Source organism: Suricata suricatta, chromosome 9 (genome assembly GCF_006229205.1).
Source record: "Suricata suricatta isolate VVHF042 chromosome 9, meerkat_22Aug2017_6uvM2_HiC, whole genome shotgun sequence".
In the NCBI taxonomy this organism is placed as follows: Eukaryota; Metazoa; Chordata; class Mammalia; order Carnivora; family Herpestidae; genus Suricata; species Suricata suricatta.
Window position 1 is genome coordinate 14,510,360 of NC_043708.1, and position 16,332 is coordinate 14,526,691.

A 16,332-nucleotide genomic window follows, 5' to 3' on the forward strand; every position below is an offset into this window, starting at 1 on the left:
ACTTAAGACTTTTGTCTCTGGTGGATAATACAGCCCCCACACACTGCAGTGCTAGCTCAAACACATGGGTTTTGAAAGAAAAGTGTTATAAATGTACCACTTGAGCAGGGAAGGAGGGTAAAGAAGCTGGAGTCTGTCTCAAATGAGTATGGGGGTGGCTGTGTTTTCTTTGTCATCTGAACATTTTAGTCTATCTCAGGCCAGCTATTATTTTTTCCCTGAATACATTCCCTTTGATACAAGGGAATTAGGTGCAAAGTCCATCACTGCCACTGTGGAAAGAGCTGCAAACCTGTGCCTTCCTAGAGGAGGGTCAATAATACCACATGAGAAATGGCAGCAAGCCCTTCTTGGGGAATGATTATATTTGTTCTGGTGAGGAAGTTAGACTCAGCATTTGGGCTGTAGTCATGGAGCCACATGAAGGACATCCAAGGCATGACCTAAGCAGCATTTCTTGATCCAGGGTCCATGAACAGGCTCCCTGGGGTCTGAGAATAACCTATAGGGCATCTGAAAACATCTGTCTGTACATTTTTCTAGGAGAGAGTCCACAGCCTTCCTCAGTTGCCCATGACTGAAGAAAGGTGAAAAGCCATTGACATAATGCATATTTTTTTCTGTGTCTCTCTGTCTTCGGAATCCAGGATGATAAAGCTGATGTGTCTGTCTTTCTCCTTTGCTGTTCCCAGAAAAAGCAAGTGAGCCAGACCAAGATCCGGGTCATCTCAACCATCCTGTTCATCTTGGCCGGCTGTATTGTATTTGTGACGATCCCTGCTGTCATTTTCAAATATATTGAGGGGTGGACTGCCCTGGAGTCCATTTACTTTGTGGTGGTCACTCTCACCACAGTGGGCTTTGGTGATTTTGTGGCAGGTAAGCACCCTGGGCATCCCAGTCACAAGGGCCCCAGTGGGGAGAATGTTCTGTTGACAGTGCTTTTTAAAACCACTAGTGGGGACCTGGGTGGCTCAGTTGGTTAAGCGTCTGACTTTGGCTCAGGTCATGATCTCACAGTTTGGGAGTCTGAGCCCATGTCTGGCTTTGGGCTGACAGTGCGGAGCCTCAGGCCGGCTTTGAGTTCTGTGTCTCCATCTCTCTCTGCCCCTCCCCTCCCTCTGCTCACACTTTCTCTCTCTTTCTCAAAAATAAACATTAAAAAACATTTTTTTAACCACCAGAAAAGACGTTGTGGGAAAAGCTAATGGAAACAGCTTAATGTCACTGCTGCTGTGCATGGCCTCATTTCAAGCCCGTGGTCCCATGTAATGTAAAAAGCAGCAGATTCTGCTGTGAAAAGAAAGCCAGAGTCTTCCTCTCCAGGATGTTCATTGCCCTTATCATATGCATTATGCATGAGTGAAATGAATTTCTCATTGAATGTTGGACTTCTGATTTGCATTAAAGCTCCTTGAATCAATTGATAAAGGCTATATTAGCAAGTGGCAAATATGGAACTTTGGAGGGATTAGCATAGAGCTTAGCCGCCAGCGATCTGTGGGTTAGGCTTCCTGATGCTGCCCAGGGGACAGCCATGGTTCCTGCACAAGTTATCCTGGGCACAAGACTCAGTATTCAATTGACTACCAGGAGCTGAGACCTCTCCCAAGGGAGTGAAATATTATAATGGATTCGGCATGAATGTATATTTTAGAAGCAATCGCCTTCATTGCGAAAGTCAATGCCAATGAACTATGTTTATAGAAGAAAACAAAAACCCCATCAATTTCATCTGGGGACAGGGGGCTTGAAAATGAATGAGAACTGGCTTCCTACATGTATGGCTTTCCCAGAGTGTGGTAGGAGGGCAAAGAGAGAGAAGCAGGCCATCCTTCTCTGTCCTAAGGGATAGTTCTAGGAGGTCAGATGATTGATCGTTTCCTACTTTGAGAAGTGAACAGCTCTGTCCTATGCTCCATGTTTGGGTGGTGTGTGTGTGTGTGTGTGTGTGTGTGTTATTCACCAGTTCCTGGATAGGGAGCAGTGTGGACGTTTGTAGGCTGAGCTCGTGGGTCCCCGTCCTTTACTTGGCACACGATCCTGGTAGCGCCTTGGTTTCCTCACAGAGTGTGGTGCTCACCAGGATGACAGGGATCTGAGAATCTGGAATGCAGAACATTCTGGAGGGGATACTGAAGTTTCTTCAAAAGGCACCTGAGTGCCATCATGTTCATTCTATGCTGCTACAGGTCTCCTAGCTGTTACAGCAGGGCAAATGAAGACTGAAGTTCAGTTTGTAAAAAAAAAAAAAATAGCAGTTTTTATATTTTTTCTTATTTTTTATTGCCTAAAGACTAAGCATTGCAAAAATCAAAGGGATTAAAAACTGTTACAAAGCCTGGGGTCTGGGGCCCCACCAGTCTTTCCTTATGCACAGTCACTGTGCGTCCCCTTGCCTTGGGTCGGGAGTCACTTGGTGCCATCCAAGCAGAGGCCCGAAGCTCTAGACAGAAACCACAGGGAACCCGTTGGGACGATTTCACAAACTTCTGTAAGTTCCCCCCAGAGCATAGATTGCACTGGGTTGTGCCCCAGGGGGCTCTGTGTTAGCCCCGGGTTGCCTGCTGGACCACATGTTAAAGGACACTTGTGACGAGCCTTCTCTCTAAGTAACTGCTCGACTCAGTCTGTTAATCTGCTTGTCTGGGGCACAAATAGCAGAGCCTTGGAATATAAAATTAAAAAATGTATTTACTTATTTCGTGATCAGCAAATTTTTTATTTGAATTTAGGTTATCTATTTTTTTTAAGTTTATTTCTTTTGAGAGAGGGAGAGAGGGAGTGAGAGAGAGTCAGAGAGAGATGGAGAGAGAGAATGCCAAGTAGGCTCTGCACTGTCAGGGAGGAGCCCGATGTGGGGCTCGAACTCATGAACTGTGAGATCATGACCTGAGCAGAAATCAGGAGTCATACACTTAACCATCGGAGCCACTCAGGCGCCCCCCAGGTTATCTGTCTACATATAATTATACAATGTAAGAAAATGCATGGAAGCTTATCATTAAAAAAAGATGGCATTTGACAATAATATAATTTAATATCTTACATTTACTTTTATACAGTGTGATCTTATAATACCCAAACTATTATAATCTATTCACATTAGAATCAATGTATAAATACCTACTATCTACTGTTGTTAATATTATTGAATCAAGGCTTTCATGGTTATTGAAAAGCGAGTATGAATCTGTAAAATAACATGAATTCCATTTTACACAACAGCACTGATTGATCAAAAAATAAAAAATAAAATGAAATACATGAGCCCCAGATTTAATGCACATGAATGTTCTCAGTTGGCCTATGTGATTGGACTTTATTTAGAGTCTTGCTGCTTCATTAAAAATGTCAGAATGAGGTAGCATTGATTTCTAGATGAGTACGGTTGGCCAACCTAAATGATCTTGCGTATGTTGGTTCTAAGTAAAAATGTTAAACCCAGGGAAGAAAACATGTGATTTGCTTAACATGATGTCGTATATATGCCCAGGAGGCGTGGGTGCCTTCTCTTCATCATGGGAGAGAAGAAGGGACACCCACATTTTTTACCTTTTAACCCGCAGTGACCTCTCTTTTTAGGGAGCACTGCCCAACTCTTGGAAGATGGTGGGGGTGGGGAAGGGGCAAGGACAAAATGAGAGGGGACACTGGTGCTTCCAGGGATCTTGACAATGAATTTATTTTATTTTTATTTTATTTTAAATTTTTTAAAATGTTTTATTTACTTTTGAGACAGAGAGAGACAGAGCATGAGTGGGGAGGGGCAGAGAAAGAGGGAACACAGAATCCGAAGACAGACTACAGACTCTGAGCTGTCAGCACAGAGCCCGACGTGGGGCTCGAACCCATGAACATGAGATCATGGCCTGAGCCAAAGTCGGACACTTGACCGACTGAGCCACCCGGGCACCCCTTGACAATGATTTTAATTTATTATTTCTTCTTACAACCCACCATGGATTGAGAGCCCTTAGCATGTACTGGCACTTGAATTTACTTACCTGGTAAGGACACGACCCCCACAGTCACAGGCCTGGCACTGGTTTAATTCCCTTGTTTTCCATTGATTACAGAGCCTTATTTATTTTGTCCCGAGATCTCCACAGACAGTGTCTCTCATAAGTCACAGGGCTGACTGCAATCAGACCAGGCCCCCCCTAAGTTTGGGTCTGAAGATGCATGCCTTTAAGGTGTGAAGTTTATCACAACCTTTTGGGCAATACCCTAAGAGCAATAGGGAAGGATGCCAACCATTTAAAAAAGGCACATTAACAAGAGTGGAGAGTTGCTCTGATTTAACGTGGCATCATCACTTCTAGAAATATAATCGGAACGATGATCACCATGCGGGATTAAGTGCTGGGTTATTCTAACAGCCCACTTACTTTGGGACAGCCTAACAGCATCAGAGCATTGGAAACTCTGAATGGGAGCACAAGCAGAGCTCTGAATTCCAGACAAGCAGTCGATAAAGGAATCCGCCAAAGGGTGCCTTTTGTGTTGTTCGCTGGCGCACCCTAGTGACAGTCTTTGTCCGGTGGTGGTGACTCACTGAGGTAAATTGTCACTCTTGGCCCTGAGGAAAAAGCTGCACAGTTCTCTGGCCTAGCGCAGAAATGAACCTCAAAACCCACTTACCGTTGCAGGACCCCCAGTAGTGCCTTAGAGAAAGCTATTGGGGAGAGTTACTAAAAGGAAAAAAACCAACAACAACAAAGGCAGCTGAACCAGACTGGAGGGGGCTTGCCACAGAGCCTGCGAGCAATGCTTGGCCTTCTCATTTTAAGACATGGCAGTGGCTGTCAAGATCTTGAGACCTTGTGGACTCCACTGCAGACTGGGTCCGGTCCCACTGACGGGAGCCACAGGGCCTGCCCAGCTGCCTTTCGGAGGTATTACTGAGACCACAGGAGCTACGTGTGGATGCAGTGGTGCTAGATGAGTTACCACCACGACTCAGTGGGCAACGCTGGTAATCATTCATCTTGTAAGACCATGACCACCTATGGATTGCTAATGGCATTGCCTCAGAAATGGCCACACCCCTGCCTCACTGGCCAACAACGTGTCACAGAGTGAGAGGCAGGCTGACCTCAGCTATGTCATGAAACTTCTTCACTTCTTTAGGCGAGGGGGCTGGGCTTGGGGCCTATTTTACACGGCTACCTTTGGCAGTGCCCATAGGAGGGTGAGAAGAAATAGGCTAATTATTTGCAATAAATGACCAGTCCTTTCAACGGAACAGCCGGTCAATGCAATCAGGCAGCTGGCCAATTTGATTTGATAGATTTCTACTGTAATCCCTACATATAAAATAAAGGGATTGGACTTGCTGGCCTTTTAGTTCGAGCACGGTGATTCTAATTACTCAGTCTAATTGACCTTTTGGATTAGCATCATGTAAACACCATCCCTCAGTTAGTGTGAAATCACTACTGCTAGGATCAAAGTCTCAAGGATGCCATTAAGTCTAATCTCACTTCTACATTTCCACTCTGCTCTTAGTATATGCATGTGTTAAGGAGGAAAGGTTTCCAAGCCATGTGGGATTATTGATCCTTTATTTTTATTAATTTTTTAATGTTTATTGTTGAGAGAGAAAGAGACAGAGCATGAGCAGGGGAGAGGCAGAGAGAGAGGTAGACACAGAATCTGAAGCAGGCTCCAGGCTCTGAGCTGTCAGCACAGAGCCCAACATGGGGCTCAAACTCATGAACCGTGAGATCATGGCCTGAGTCGAAGTTGGACACTTAACCAACTGAGCCACCCAGGTGCCCCTATTTTTATTATATTTAAATAAGTTTAAGAAATAGATTGACAGCTGAGCCTGATCTGTTGTCCCTCTCACTCTTGTCTTTCATTGTCAAGCCTGGGTTGAAAAAAAGTGGACCAAGTTGGCCACTAACATGTTGTGTTTTTTTTAAGTTTATTTATTTATTTTGAGAGAGAGAGAGAGAGAGAGAGCGAGAGAGAGAGAGCGAGCACATGAGTAGGGGAGAGATAGAGAGGGAGAGACAGGATCCCAAGCAGGCTCCATGCTGTCAGTGCAGAGCCCAATGCAGACTGTGAGATCATGATGTGAGCTGAAACCAAGAGTCTGATGCATAACCAACTGAGCCACCCAGTTGCCCCTGACACATTTTTGTTATGGGTATTATTGTTAGTAGTCAAGAATCAAAGGAAGTTAGGGCGGCTGGATGGCTCAGTCAGTTGAGTGTCAGATTTTTGATTTGGGCTCAGGGTTGTGGGATTGAGAGCCCTCTCAATCTCTCTCTCTGCCCCTCTCCCCTGCCCACGCATATTCTCTCTCTCTCTCTCTCTCTCTCTCTCTCTCTCTCTGTCTTTCTCAAATATATGTACATGCAAGGAAATTAAGCCACAAGTCAGGCTCCTTTTCCTTGCCTGTCACCTCTTGTATACAGCAGGCCTAACAGCTGAGTGTCAGATGGTGATGTGATGACATTCTGCCATGTGGACCAGAGTATGTTTGTTCTGCGAAGACCATATGCTAGAGCCTGGTTAAAATAACGTTTGGTTGTTTTCAGGGGGAAACGCTGGCATCAATTACCGGGAGTGGTATAAGCCCCTAGTGTGGTTTTGGATCCTTGTTGGCCTTGCCTACTTTGCAGCTGTCCTCAGTATGATCGGAGATTGGCTACGGGTTCTATCTAAAAAGACAAAAGAAGAGGTAGGACCCCTTCCAGATTCTATGAACATTCCTGAGATCAGATTAGCTCATGTCAAGAATTACCTGTCTCTCCTCTATGGCCGGGAGGGCTTAATAAATGGAGGGCCCCTATGGCTTCCTCTTTTTGAAGCATTCCCTAAAAGCCAAGGTCAATGGAATAGCAGTTATTTCTGGATCTTTTTTCAGCAGGTGAGCACATCTGGTGACTCACTGATCCACAGATCCTGGAAAGAGTAGTAAACAATGACTTAAAATGAAAAGGGAAAAAGAAGAAAAAAACCCCAGCGATTGTCAGCAGGGGTAGGCTGTAGCTGAGGCTGTTGTGCAGACATGGGGGAGAGGCTTAGAAAGTTTTTAAAAAGCTTGATAAAGATGGCCTGTCCTTCAGGTCTTGGGGTCTGTATGGAAATACGACAGAATACTATGAATCCTTCTTGATTCTCCGAGACCAAAGTCCTTCAATAGTGGCCAGCCATGAGGAAGCAAACACAAGGGGTCCCTTTTACCATTATCCCTTCTGGGTTATCAGATCTATAAAAACAAACATACCCTGTGGCCAAGGACACACAGCCTTTACTCCCTTATATAAGTGTGTCTGAAAACAAAGGCAAGAAAAGGAAGACAAGAGGGGAGGGTAGATTTTGTAGTTAAAAAAATGTCCAGGTAACTCTAGGAAGAGAGGAAAAGATAAAGGCAAGAGAAGAAGAAAAGAGCTAAAACATGGGAGAAAAAAAATCCCAAAGAAATAAAAAGAGGGACAGCGTCTTTAAAGGCGTCTACTCACTTCCCAGAAGACAGACATCCTCTACAGGAGGCCCCAGGAGAAAATTGCTGAGTGGGAATATTTCCTTTCCCATATCATTCCCTGCCCCAAGTGTTAATTTTCGTGCCTTGCACAAACACTGTTAGTGCAGGCTTCAGTCCGATTCCCCAGAGAGCTAGCTGACCTGCGATAGTGAAAGAGAAAGTGATCACATCAATACTGACTTTCCTCCATGCAAAAATGCAAACCTCCAAATTAGTTGCTCATATGTATAGAAAGACATGGGGCCATCAGTCTTGGAGCTGACGAATGAAAGCCGACAGATTTGGTATTGATCCTCATGCAAAAACTTCACTCTGGAGGAAGAATATTCTGTGGGCTTTTGCAGAACATGACCAAGGAAGTTTGGGCACCAGGTGCTTTTGAGGGTCTTCTTAACCAGAGTAAGCCCATCAGCACACAACCCAGGGTGGCCCAGATAACAGGGTGAACAACAGTCCCCAGTCTGCCCAGGACTCCAGGGGTACCCAGAACACAGGACTCTGTGCTTTACAGCCAGGACAGTCCTAGTCTAATTGGGACAGGTTGGCCACCCTACCCAGAGAGAAGCACTGAGGAACAGAGAAGGGCCAGAGACCCTCTGAACATCTGCTTTGTGCCCAGGGGCAGGTCTCTCTCTGTCTCACATTAATGCCAAGAGCTCTGTGAGCTAGACATGATTACCCCACTTACGACAGAGAGATGAGGCCATACAACTAAACAAGGGGTGGATGCATAATAGAAACTCAAGCTTGTCCACCTCCAAATAGTGATCTCTCCTGCAGAGAGATCTGCCCCACATTCAGTCACCACCTCCACATCTCAGGCTCCCCCTGGTTCTCCAGCAGGTGTGCCCCCCTGAGACACATGAGCCAGGAGCTGATTTGAGATGGGCATTTAGGGCGGAAGCAGCATCTCAACCCCCCCAGACGTGTGCTCCCCCATCTCCTGGTCCCTCTTGAGCCAGCCTGCCCTTTGGGACATCCCAGGGCTGTGGGCGCTGGTGGGGTGGGGACCCCAGGCAGAGAGAGGACTTTCTCATCTTGTCGCCCTTCTATCTCCTGGCCAGGTCGGTGAAATCAAGGCCCATGCGGCCGAGTGGAAGGCCAATGTGACGGCCGAGTTCCGGGAGACACGGCGGCGGCTCAGCGTGGAGATCCACGACAAGTTGCAGCGGGCGGCCACCATCCGCAGCATGGAGCGCCGGCGCCTGGGCCTGGACCAGAGGGCCCACTCGCTGGACATGCTGTCCCCTGAGAAGCGCTCCGTCTTCGCTGCCCTGGACACGGGCCGCTTCAAGGCCTCATCCCAGGAGAGCATCAACAACCGGCCCAACAACCTGCGCCTGAAGGGGTCAGAGCAGCTCAACAAACACGGGCAGGGCGCCTCCGAGGACAACATCATCAACAAGTTCGGGTCCACCTCCAAGCTCACCAAGAGGAAAAACAAGGACCTCAAAAAGACCTTGCCAGAGGACGTTCACAAAATCTACAAGACCTTCAGGAATTATTCCCTGGATGAAGAGAAGAAGGAGGAGGAGAAGGAGAAGATGTGTAACTCGGACCACTCCAGCACGGCCATGCTGACGGAGTGCATCCAGCAGCAGGCCGGGATGGAGAACGGGATGGTCCCCACGGACACCAAAGACCAGGAACTCGAGAACAACGCGTTACTTGAAGACAGAAACTAAATGCTACGGACTTTGGTCTTGACCAAGCATTTTGTTTTTTATATTCACCCTGAGACACGTGCCTTAAACAGACTTCTTGTTAGTCCGAAATTACATAGCATCGAAGAATATATTTCACTGTGCCATAAACTTACTGAGACAGATTGCTCTGCCAAAAGGAATCAAAGAACAAGGACCGCACTTCTGACAGTGACCGAGGGACACTGGGGGAGTGTTCGCACACGTAGGAGGTTGTGGCCGCAAAACGCAAAGGGTGTGTTGGGATGGTGCTTGCACCCTGGTGCAGTGGCATCTGGCCCCAGCATGTAGAAAAGGGCAGCTATTACTTAGACCAGCCTTCTGAAAGGAACAGGTGTGTCTCCTAAGGGGAGTCTCATTTTCTGAACCTATCAATAGAGATATGTGCACGCACAGGAGGGGACCAGATGGGGGGTGATTGAGTACCGGCAGGGAGGGTCTGAGTTGACATTCTGGCGTGTCGCTCCAAGCTTGAGTGTTGCTACAAACCCTTCAGGACACACCTACTCTTTCTAAGCTCCAAATGAATGTCCATGGGACCCGAGAGCACGTGGAATTTGTTAGAAAACAGATCAGAGCACACGTATTTAAAGGTGCAATTGCTTTTCCTCATCACAAAAGAAAAAAAATCACAAATGCATCACACTGTGGAATCCCACCTTAACCAATGACAGAAGCCTATGGAATTGTGTCTTTTCGACGAACGAAGACAAAAGTGAACTTGTGAGCCTCGGTGAAGACTCGGCCTCATTTGCTGCATGGTTATGAGCAAAAAATCATGCATTTTCCTCAGTGGGTGCAGTGGTGAAAATAAACTGGTTTTGAAACGTTCATGTTCACTTTTCTAGTGGAACTTCAGTCATAAGTTGTTTTGATAAGAGGGGGAAAAATACCAAAACAATTGCCTTGCATGATGCCAGTGGCTTGCTGTTCTGTCTAGCTGATCCTACATTTTTTATAAAAATAGACATCCTGCATGTCTGAGACATACCAAGGAGGACCATGGCATCATTCCATCTCAGGGCTTTTTGTCCCTTTGGGTGTCTTAAGGTAGACATAGTGGCGAGGTCCAGTCTTGCTATCTCCAAACAAAAGAAAGATACCCCCAACCAATTCTTGTACACAAAGATTGAATTGTTTTAAAATTGCTTGCAGCTTAAGTGCCATTAATGCCATTTAAAAATAATGCTTAAAAGAAATATTTACAACATTCCACTTTTATGTTTGGGTGTTCCTTATTTTGAAAGCATCCCTTCTTTTCCTTGCTTGTTTCTTTATCCACACCTGCTACTCACTAAAGTTGGAACCCCAGTGTGATCGACGGTTTCAAGGCAAACAATAGCAATCCATGATTGTTCCGTGAGGTTAAAATGGTCTGTGAGGGAAAATGGAGGAGTAGCTAGTCATAGGTTTTGAGAAGATTCTAAATGGATTTTTTTTTTTTAAATCAGAAAGGGCAAAATATGCGCTAGGCTCACCATCTTGTGTGTGCCTCAGCCTTTTGCATAACTGGCTGGCCATTCACACTTAACGATGTGGACCACACTCTGAAGCCTTTGGACCGGTGACCCCAGGAGGTTGCTGGGTACGGCCCTCCCAGGTTCAGCGCCGCCTGCTGGGGGCACTTCACACAACTAACACACAAAGTGGATTTATCAAGAGCTCCCAGGACTAGCGGAGACTTCCCAAAACCGTCTAATGCTTTCTGACTTCTGGGGAAAATTATACCCATCACACCCTTGCCCACCGGTACCAGGGCAGATCTCTTCCTGCCCATCTCCCCAAAATGCCTGGACCATATGTAGCTCCCCTTTCCCCCTGCCCCAAACTTTTGGGCTCTAGCTAAAGTTCTGGCAGTGGCTTTGGGAAGGAGCCAAAGAAGAATCAACTTTCATGAAGCCCTTCCCGTCCCACGGTAGATTTGGTTTAAGGCCACCACTTGGCTGGAGCTGTGGCTCACTGGTGACATCCTGTGTCCACATATTAAGAGACACAGGAAACGACGCTTATGCTGCTGTGGGCATTGACTCTTACTGGGAGAGTCGTACTAGCCTGGAAAATGTGTTTTCCTTGGTGGATAACTTGGACTTTCTTGTTTCACCAAGTTAAAACCTTCCTGATTAAACTATCTATTGATCCACCCTGTATTACTTGTGACCTTCTTTATAGTAGTGTGTTAAAAATTCTCGGCCCTACAGACAAATCCGGCAAAGAGGCTTCCCTGTTGTTTCTGTGGGCCAGGCACTAGGTTCAGGCACTTTATGGGTGTTAATTGCTCACTGAAACCTCACAGGAACACTGTGCCAGAAGCGGTTGTAAACCCATTATACAGATGAGGACACAGAAGCTCAGGGAAGCTAAGTAATTTACCTAAGGGCACACAGCAAGAAGGTGGTAGAGCTGGTATTCAAAGGCTGTCTGACCAAAGTCTGCTTTTGACTTTGCTATAGCGTCCATGTCATGCCCTCTTGTGTGTGTGTGTGTGTGTGTGTGTGTGTGTGTGTGTGTGTGTCTGCGTGTCTTTCCAGTTCATGGACATGGCATACAGAGGTGGGGAGAAGATCTCTATTACCAAGAGGGTACGAGGTCTTTGTGGAAACATGACCTAGCGTGTAACCCTTGCAGCTATGTATACTTTAGTTTGGTCTGGGTTTTGGGGAAGGCTGTATGTGACATCCGTTCTGTATTGTTAAAAATGCCCTTTGAAAGCACTCTTTTGCACTTTACTTGCTTACCTTGCAGGAACCCCATATACAGCAGGAATAAAACAATTCAAAGCACTAAGCTGCACATTCTACCAAATGGAACAGGTGTTGTGTGTGCTTCCCTAAATGAGCCAAATCGCAGTCATACAGAGGGATCACAAATAGCGCTTGGCCGAGAGTGGGGAAATCTCCAATAGAACCTGTTCCCTGAGTACAGAGGGGACAAAGCCCTGAGGAATATAATCAAAGAAGAGCCCTCCCTCTGTGGAGACTTATTTATTAAATCTGCGGGCAGTGTCAGACACTGTAACATAGTCTCCAAAGGAGTTGCTGAGAGGAAATAAGAGCTTGGACTCCTCTCAGTGTGTACAAGCCAAGATTTGGGGGGAGGCTAGTTGTCGTGAAGCTGTTTGAATGTTACCCTTGTAAGATGGGGCCACATAGCATGTAGCAAAGCTGCTACAAATTCTAAACACACATCAGCACAGCCCTGCCCTTCCAACCTGTGCTCCCCACCCCATCATAAACCTGGAATAAATGCCTCGGTTTTGCACACGGGAAGAGCACATGCTCGGTATCTTCAGTGGGTGGTGTCTTTTGCTTCTTCTGGTAACTGAGTACAGATTTTTTCCTTCCCTAACAGATCTGGAGGTTTACTGGTGACAGCAGAGGGACGGTTTGGAGACTAGAGCTCCAAATCCACTCTTCACCCAATAGTGAACTCGAGGAACTTCTGACTTTTGGGGTCGGGCCCTAATGTGTGTGTCAGTAGGGGTGTCCCTGGCCTGCAGGTGGGGTGACTGGGACTATTGGTCTGTGCTCCCCTGCCCCAGCCTGTGACTGTGGGCAACTCAGTCCCTGCGGTTCCATCTGCACATGGACGGAACTAAACATACATAATCATTGAGGTCCCTTTTAGTTCTGCAGTATTCTGACCAAGCATCCCCTAGTCCATGAGTTTGTTAAATTTATTAAGAACCGTTTTAGATGGGTTTGTAAATACTGACTAAAGGACCCCTTCATTTTAGGCTAAGAGAAGAGCTTAGTCTCCTGCCCTTTTGGGATTTGTTTTCTGGGTAATTGATGGAGACCAGATGGATTTGGGAGCCTGGTGTCCAAATTAGAATCATGCCCTGTGTAGGCTCACTGTCCTCCCTTACAGCATGCTGTCACCCGGAGGGCTCAAGCTATGTGGGCATTTCTTGCATGGCGTTAAGACTATTTAAAGAATTTTAAGCTGTTGCTATTTGCAGTGAATTGTGGTAAAAGTTCCCTTTGATTTGTTTATTTCATGAATTCATATACTATACACAGATATCTGTCTCTCTCTCTCTCTCTCTCTCTGTGTCCCCCCCCCCCCACACGCACGCACACACTGGAAATGGCTGCTTTGGGTTCTAGGGGGGACCATTCCATGTTGAAAGTCCTAGTTGCACTAACCATTAGCAAACCACCTCCTTCCTCCCTCTGAGAGGATATCATTTCCTGGTGAGTCAATGCTGCTCATCGATATGTGTGTTTGGTTTGGGGAATTAGTGAGAATGTGGCCAGAATTTGGGTAGAGTAGACTTACAGTAATTGGATTGGGTAAGAATGTAGACCATCCAATGTATACCATGGTTTCTGGACCGTAGGAAAGGCATAAGAAAATAGGAGAGACTCTTTTAGAAAGTGAGGAAGAAATCAGTATTGCATTTCTTGTCTTGGCTTTCTGTAGCCTGCTAATGTTTCAAGTGGAGGTTATTATTTCTCTGATAACGCACCTGTGTGCAAAGACGGTGGCTATGTCAGCAGAGGGAACTTTGATCGGTATAGTGTAAGAGCTAGTTAGCAATGGCCTTAAAAAATAAAGATGGAGATTCTCTGAAACAAAGGTGACTTTAATTCGGCCTTGTAGATGCTGTATTCTGCACATGGAAACTTTGGGATAGCCTGTTGATGACATGGCTGTAAATAAAGCCCTTCACTCTGTTTTTGCATAATAAACCACCTGCATTTTACTTCACCAACTTGCCTGCAATCCATGTGAACCTCAGTCCTCCTGTGGCAGTCCCCAGGTCACATGACATCAGCACAGTGGCATTGAGGAGAAATAAGAAGTGTCTCTGATTTACTGAAAGTGTTCATCATTTTCACAGGTGCCTAAGAGATTTGAAATCTACCTTCAGTTCTTGGTTCTTAAGTGAAAAATCTCTCATAGTTCCCTGTGCATTAAAAACCAAATCCTTGAGAGGACTCCGCTCCCTCAACAGTGTAGCAGACCTGTGGAGGGCACCTGGAAAACCTCTCCTTTGCCATCAGGTGCCGAGCTTGAAGGGGGAAAGGTGCTGTGGTGCCCAGAAGCGATATGCAAACCAATCCACATGCCAGCCTCCAGCCTCTCCTGTCCCAAACTCACAGGCCGGGGACCCAGTGATGACGAAAACACTTGTGTGGAGGTGTTTTACCTATTTTTCTCTCTGTAGGATTTCATGGTGCTTTAAAAAAAAAAAAAGCATTTTACAGAAAACAATGCGGGGTGGGGGGGTAGGAGGGAATTTCGTAATGTTCTTAGGAAAAGTACAAAAGCAAATTTGCTTGTAACATTTCAATGAGCTGTGCTGCTACTGTCTTTATTTGATGATGATGTGATTTTTTTTTCCAATGATGCAGAAAATTGCAACAAAGACCTTCTGGAAGATCCAATCCAATGTCTCTCCTGTTTTCCTTTCTTTTGTGGGGCCAAATGCGGTTCGCAGTGGCTGGGTTGGGAGCTACACTCAAGTTGTCTGGGGATTGGCTTCTTGCCTGGCTGAGGACCCTGTTGCATGCACGCATCAGGCCAGAGCCGATAGAACCCACTGTCTCACAAGTGGAGGAGCCCACCGTTTGTTTGGTGTATATGATAAGCTCCTCAGGGCAGGAATTAGGTCTTTCATTTTCATTTCCGGTGCTGAGCACTGTGCCTGATACAACAGAGACACTCACATTATTGGTGAAATGATTTTAATACCTTTGTTGATAGCACATTGGCATTCTTCAAGGCAGATTTAAATTTCTTGACTTGGAAGTCATTTGGAACCAGGACTCGTGAAATAAGTGATGTATACCACTCCTAAAGTATCATCTTGATCAAAACCCAGCTTCCCTACAAAGGAATGAGTTTGATCTGTATTTTACAAAGAACTAAAATTTACTGTGATAGTTGTGGAAGTAACTAGACTCTGAAGACGACTACTCTGAAGGAAAGCTGTCCTTTAGATGAATGCTGATGGAATATTTGTTTTAAAACCAATCTTATTACTATAGATACTTAATTATTACAGATACGGTTTGAATGTCTAGGAGTTCAGAAACTAAGGGATTATGCTTTGTGGGGATGTCAAACATATAGCGAACATGTCACCACCCCCGACTCCTGTGCCGAGGCAGCTCTCTTTATCACAGAGTTACTTCCCTATTAACCCAGATACATTCTCACTTTAGACTATACATTCCCACTTTATACATTCCCATTGCTTTTAATTAAAAACTTTTTTTAAACATTTATTTATTTTTGAGAGACACAGAGAGAGAGAGACCGTGTGATCAGGGATGGGCAGAGAGAGAGAGAGAGACACAGAATCCAAAGCAGGCTCCAGGCTCTGAGCTGTCAGCACAGAGCCCAACGCAGGGCTCAAATCCATGAACGGTGACATCATGACCTGAGCCAAAGTCCAACGCCTAACCAACTGAGCCACCCAGGCGCCCCTATACATTCCCATTTAAAGACTATAGCCAAGGTTAGTAGTTTTCAAAATATGACCCAGTGACCCTCGTAGGTTCAAGATTCTTTCATGCAATCATGAGGTCAGAACTGTTTCCAAAACAATAATAAGACATTACTCTCCATTTTAACTCATTCCTTCATGAGGGCACCACATTTAGAACTGAGTAGAATGAGTCACTCTGAGGACAAAGGCAAAGTCATACAATGCCTTTTATTGACTATTGAAGAGTTTTCCAATTCTTGTAAATGGACATATGTTTCTTAGAGAACCCCAGAGTACCCAGATATAATTAGAAAGGTCTTTCTGCTGTGCCTCACAGAAATGGATCTTAGAAACAGCCATAAAACACTATTTCACATACTTCTCTGGTCCTGCCAAGCTGCTTTGTGGGGATCCAGTCCCTCAAATTCATCTTCAGTTAGCCCTAGGAATCCCAGAGGCATCTCATAGTTGCTCAATTTCTTGGCCACCATGCTGTAGGAATCAGTTTTCTAGAAGCCTCTCTGCTCCTCTGGGACTGGAATTGATGGCCTTCCAATGATCCCCCGGTGACAACTATCACTTCATTGTTGTAATTGTCCACCATCTCTGTATCCAAAGCTCATGGGTGGACATCTCTTTTGCTTATTGTTTTCATGGACCTGGCACAGTGCACAGAAAGTGGTTGGATTTCA

The 16,332-nt window shown here is 45.7% G+C and overlaps 1 protein-coding gene across 2 annotated transcripts in view; it reads left to right on the forward strand.

Moving 5' to 3' along the window:
- The window catches only part of KCNK10 (potassium two pore domain channel subfamily K member 10), a 132,039-nt gene extending 117,628 nt beyond the window's left edge, over positions 1 to 14,411 (forward strand). For both annotated transcript variants that reach the window (XM_029952546.1, XM_029952545.1), the window contains exons 5-7: positions 693 to 879; positions 6,552 to 6,694; positions 8,566 to 14,411. In XM_029952546.1, coding sequence (XP_029808406.1) covers positions 693 to 879; positions 6,552 to 6,694; positions 8,566 to 9,186 — 951 coding nt within the window. In that variant the 3' untranslated portion in view covers positions 9,187 to 14,411. The remainder of the gene's footprint in view (positions 1 to 692; positions 880 to 6,551; positions 6,695 to 8,565) is intronic.
- Positions 14,412 to 16,332: the final 1,921 nt, after the last annotated feature.